This window comes from Xiphias gladius, chromosome 13 (genome assembly GCF_016859285.1).
Source record: "Xiphias gladius isolate SHS-SW01 ecotype Sanya breed wild chromosome 13, ASM1685928v1, whole genome shotgun sequence".
Taxonomy (NCBI): Eukaryota; Metazoa; Chordata; class Actinopteri; order Istiophoriformes; family Xiphiidae; genus Xiphias; species Xiphias gladius.
In genome coordinates, this window is record NC_053412.1 from 4,096,396 (window position 1) to 4,102,395 (window position 6,000).

Consider the following 6,000-nt stretch of genomic DNA (forward strand, 5'->3'; position numbering starts at 1 on the left):
ATAACACTGCATATCCATGTTGTGAAACTGGCAACAGCAAAAACGGTTTAATGCAACATTACGGTTTATCCGCAGTGATAGGATATAGCAAATTTTGCTAAGTGTACAGTTTTTTTTTAGTGCAGTAAACAGCTGCTTAGCTTCATACTTAACCTTGGCTTATGGTAAATGATATGTGGAGAGGGGGGCAGTGCAGGTGCCGCAGGCATAGCATATCAATACTTAAGAACTCTTACCCACTGTGCATGGGAATGCGGCACTGCGAACAGCTATAAAATGACCTTGAGGGGACCATCAATAAAAGGCTTCATTAACCCATTCGATTAACCTCTTCCTCTCATAAGCTCCATAAAACTGATGCATGTATTTCAGCCAGGCCTGGAGTTTGCACATGAATCAGGGCTGGAGTGTTTGGCATTTACAGGACTGGGGAGACGAGCGTGTCCCCAGCCAGACAGGCACAGTGAAACCTCGCTGAGATCAACTAGCAAGTGTTGACTTGTGTCATAGGGCACCAGCAATGTCACCCCCTTAACTAATTGCTTCAGGGAGTTTATCTTCATGTTTGCAGTTAAGTCCTCACTGACAAGTGTGGTAAAGATCAACACGACACATTGCTATGCCAGACCTGCTATGTGCTAACAATCAAACAAGCTCTGATGTGAACAGCTCTTTGCTAATTACAGATAGCACACAGAAGGGAAGCCCTTTTGGTGCGATTACCTCCTATTTTAGCCTCAGATTCTTCGTGGTTTGTACCCCACAAGCTTCAATCAAACTTTTCTTATTGTGAAAAAGAAAAGAGAAAAAACTGTAGAAAAATACACAATGATTTTAAATGGTCCAAATACAAAATTCCACCAGTGCCTGAAGCTTCCAATAAGGTTTTCACAGACTGATTTATTTACCCGGTGAAAGCTCCTGTAAGATATTTTGGAGTCTGGACTCCTGTAATGTGACCTCTATTGGATGGATTAGGCTAAGTCATTCACTTCAGAGGACACACAAATATACTTTGGAGCGCATTAGATCCCTTTGGAGCTTAGCATGATCAAATTATTGCATTAGACTGGTCAACTTATCCAATTAAAGTTGTAAAATGCATGGCTCTCACCCAACCAAGACGACAGATCCTTGGGGCGTATGCGGGAGGCTGAACCCTATCCACCTCCTCATCGACAGAACAGAACTCGCCACATACTTCAGCTGAGGATTACAGCCTTTCATCTTGCTCAGACCGCCGGCAGCACGCAGGCGTCTTTGAGGCCAGATATGCCTTGAAGTAACATCAGCAAGGTCCAGATTTGTAAAGCTCTTTCCCAGCTTTGCGCTCCTGTGGTCTTTTTCTCCTCTGTGTATACTCTGACATATTTTTTCTCTCTCACTTAACCTTGCCATCTTAATAGGAGTTCAAGGACATTTTCTTCCATTAGTGTCCCTTAAATGAAAAATTTAGGGAACACTCAAAGTCTCTCAAAGTGTTTTTGAGCCATTTTTTTTTAGCTCTCTGACTTCAATATGAAAAGTGATTTGTGGTTTAAAAAATCTGCACTCTTAATGAATGAAACAATTAAGAGAATTTTGAATCAATTAATCCAAATGATACTGAAGGATTTATACTGATTAAGGACAAACATTTAAAATAAAACCCCACTTTAAAAACCCAACAAATTTAGTCAAACTTTGATTTGCTTTCAAATACACAATCCAAAAACTCAAACCTCTCTTCGTCTGATCAGGCAAGAACAAAGGGGCAGAAATGTTGAGCAGATAAAGGACAAAACTGGTCAATATTCAATTCTACCCACAGACAAATTCACTTAGACAAAGAAAGTCCTATTACCTATAGTCTCTCAGGGCACATCTGATCTGACTTCCACTTTCTATCTCCCTCCGTCTTCGAAGTGCCGTGGCTGTATGAACATGACAAATAGCTTATTGATCAGCAGATGTCGTTGCTAATTTCCTCTTGGCTTGGGCTGCAGCTGCACCCGCCGGCTCCAAGCAACCTGTCCTAAGCCTCGTGGATCTCCAGCCGAGTCCCCTGCCTCCCCCTTCCTTACCTCCCCACCTCCCAGTCACTCTGTGCGGGGGCCCCTGCCTGCCCGCCACCCTCCTCATCCCTCCTCGTCCCTCCCTGTCCTCCAAGGTGTGGAAAGGGTCACAGACAAACACCATCTGCTCCGGCAGAGAGAAAATGGCAGGTGAGGCCAGCTTCGGGCCATGTGACCCAACACTGGCTAGCTATGCCATGCAGGACCCACTAAAAACAAGGTCAAAAGAAGATTCAGGGAAAAATAAACACCAGCTCAGCACACTGACAAATCAAGAGCGGAAAAATGGGTGGAAGCAGAGATAGAGAGAAAAAAATCTAATCTACATTGTTTTAATCCACAGGGGAGATTACACAGTCACGGTGCCTTGACACAGCAGCTTGTCAGAAAGAGGTCATGCAAACTCACTCCCCACCCGTCATGCTTTTTAGCGCTGCAGAGCATCCATATGTCCTTCCTGCACGTCTGTCACTCAGCAGTTTTTAATAAACTCGCTCAACATTTTCCTCAACACATCCAAGATGCAAATGTGTGTCACCAGCATTTGAAGGCCACCACTAATGATATTGTTTTTAGGCTTAAAAAAGACATTCGATCATATTTATGGAGAGTACACTGCAAACAAATGATGAATAACTAAAAAAACCCGGGTCAGTGTCCTACTGTACGTTGTACAGTAGGACGCAGTAGGATGTTGCCAAATTTGGATTTGCTCCATCTGATGTTGACACTGTGTCGTGGAGCTTTTTTTCCCATCTGTCAAGGACCGGTCACATTGAATAGAGGTTTCAGGAACGCCCAGCCAGCATCCCACTGGGGTTTTGTGCTCCGTCGAGCAATGATATTTGGACGGAGTGCGAGACACCGTGTGTGAGTGTTTGCGTTTGCACGCATGGGTCTCTAGGATGCTGACGATACAGCAGATGCTTCTGACGTACAATTGAACGTGATCATTAGTTAGATTCGTGTAATCAAAAATCTATACCTTTTCATTAGTAAACAACATCTTCCTCGTCCCGGTTCAAAAGTACCACCAGTAGTAGCGTATTTAGTGATTTCTTAAAAAGTCTCAATCAAAATCTCCTTTGGCAGGGATATTTGAGATACCTTGCTAGCTCAAAAAAGTAGTCTGGTTTAAAAAGAAGTCATAATTGTCCAATCTGAGTACTTCACCAGTGTGAAACTACCCTATAATATGGTACAATGAGAGACATGAATGCAGTGGGTCATTGGGTCATGACGTAGGGATGCAGAGAACTAGAGGAATGTAAGGGCTTCTCTTTCTCCTCTTGACGGATTGATGGGCCCCATATTCTGAGGGGTGCAGGGAGACATCCACAGTGTCGTGAGATGCTGCCTAATAAGGGGAAGGAGGCGTTTTTTTTACTTGCAGTCTATGTTTTAGCGCAACAAAAGCCTTTGTGAAGTCATTTATCACTGTCGCCACTCTGAATTGAACAACACTAGAGAAGTGATGAGAACAAATCCTTCCTGGTGGTATGTTGTTTCTAAAAACTAAGCTTCAAAGATGTGGAATTTTCAAAGCTTGGAGCTAGCTGTATATGCACTGGTTTGTTTACAGCGTCTAGATGAGTGCACCTCAACTGTGCAGAACTTCTTCCGGTGGTACCTCTCATTACTCTTTGTAAGACAAAAAGATCCATTATGCTCACTGGTAATGGCTATCTTTGGATCTAGCACTTCCCCTCAGACAAGCGTCAACCGCAAACCCTGTGCTCAACTGAAGGTTGTACTGCAAGTTTGGAGTAAGTTTACACATACACACTGCTTCTCCCTATAGTGGCCATTTTTACCACATTAAAAAAAATCCCAATTAGGCCACTTGATATAACTTAGTTTCAGCATGTGTTCCATTCTTTTAAACCCAGGTTTATTGTGACTTTAAATCAACCCTCCATCAACCTCAAACTGTAACTCATAGGCCCACAAGGCAGGGACACAATGGAGGCTGGATTACTTTCTGTATTATCCCACGAAAAGGTGTCTTCTGTCTTGTCCAGAAGTTAACATTTAAGACCATTACTGGCTTTATTTCGTTCCTCCACTAGCAGTCTTCTCTCTCAACTATTACCTTGTTGTACTGCTGACAGACTGTGTGTCCAGACAGAAAACAAAACTAATTTAAGGGGCAAAGTTAATGTAAAACGCGCCCAGGGCTTTAAGAATCTGTTTGATAAATGTCCAGCGACGAGAGGAAAAGGCAAGAGGTAAATAAAGGAAAGAACTGGAGTGGCTGGTGAGTTTGGATTTAGGGCTGAGGCTGAGCTGATTACAAACACACAGGCACAGAGAAAAAACACAAACAGTCCAGCAGTCAAACTCACACAAATGACACAAGACATCACAACATACCTTTACACGTGCATACTAAAAAGCCTTACAGGACAATTCCTCATAGTAAATGAAAGAAATGATGGCATTGGACTACATAAAGAAAGTGTTTTGGCATCATTTTACAAATGAAAATCTCACAGTAAACTTCTGTCTTTAAAATGAACAGAGCCCAAAACCAAGGAAAGTAATTTACCAAATGCAAAATCAACTACTGTGCTGACTGTGGTTAAGACAGCCACTCCGATCACTTTGGGTCTGTACAAGTTCAAGGCTTTTAAACCACCTGGTCCTCTCGCCAAAACACGGGTCAGTCCCTACAAAGACAATTTGGTCATTCTAAGTGGCTATTAGGTCACTCGGGGTGTCACTGAAGATGACTTCCCTGTCTTATAAAGAAGGTGGGGATGGCTCAGACGGGAGGGTCATTCCTTTACACATCACTTCCTTTATTGAGGGGCTGCCCTGGCCAAGTAAAGGCCACTTGGTCATTGGTCATCCATCCCCCCAGCCACCCACACTGAGACCCCTATCCCCCTGTGTCCAACCCCCAGCTCCTCTCTGCTCATTCAGGGAGAAAATTACTTTGAGCCGGGGGAATACAGCTCCATTGAGATGGTGAGCGGGCTTTACAAAAGAGGGTGAAGTTTAAAAAATTGTCTCTCTTTTCTATGGGGGCGGTGCATCACTGGAAGGGCTAGGACGATGGGAGCATGGAGGGGACAAGGTCATTAGATTGGCATCTCCATAAGCTCTTCATTTCCATTGTGTTGGCAAATCCGCTCAAAAGGACCTCCATGAGAAATGCCCCCAGTCAACCCCACACTGAGCCCGGAGTTTCCCCTTTGTCTGCCACTTTTTAGTGTGCTTCCAACACAAAAAGCATTTCTCAAGAACAGCATACAAAGCTTGTCTCGCGCTCAAAACCAAACAACATTGTTCTGCTGCCTCTGGTTGGGAATGGATTGCAGGCAGCTGCTGATATCCACAGGCAATTAAACATCTGCCCAAAAGTCTTGCGAACCTCTTACCTTCGGACGTTTCGGCGCTCCTCCTCCAGCTGTTTGAGAAGCTCGTCGATGCATTTGTTGGCGTCCATGTATTCCTGCCAAGAAGAGATGAGAAAAGCCAAAAGTAAACAATGGAGTCACTATGCACCCACTCTGAATATAAGTTAACTGGAGACGCAGGCTGATTGTTGATCCTAAAAATGATCATCTGAGCCAAATAACAATAACAGTGAACATTTGTTGATCAAATATAGGCATGCGATGCTGATGAAAGTCATGACTGGGCTTTGTATTTCCTCGACTTTGCTTTCATTTTGTGTGAACAACAGCAAACCCGAGCAGAAGTACTTTTCAAAAGGTGCAATCAATCAGTTTAGTCTCTCTCTCTCTCTCTCTCTTTTCTCTCTATGTGTAACTCCAGAAGCACCTCTGGGTAACTTCTAACGGCTGGCCCAGAAGTGAGCCCAGCTGTGTAACGTCAGCTGGGAATAGCCCACACTCACAAAACGTGCGCTACTGAGTTACAACACGGACGAAATGAGCTAAGGCTAAGAGCAGAATGGAGAAAACAGATGTCCGGATTT

The 6,000-nt window shown here is 43.8% G+C and overlaps 1 protein-coding gene across 2 annotated transcripts in view; it reads right to left on the minus strand.

Annotated features, from left to right (window-relative positions):
- Positions 1 to 5,506, minus strand: part of LOC120798089 (nck-associated protein 5-like) — a 93,685-nt gene extending 88,179 nt beyond the window's left edge. For both annotated transcript variants that reach the window (XM_040142109.1, XM_040142107.1), the window contains exon 1: positions 5,438 to 5,506. In XM_040142109.1, coding sequence (XP_039998043.1) covers positions 5,438 to 5,505 — 68 coding nt within the window. In that variant the 5' untranslated portion in view covers position 5,506. The remainder of the gene's footprint in view (positions 1 to 5,437) is intronic.
- Between the last annotated feature and the right edge of the window lie 494 nt (positions 5,507 to 6,000).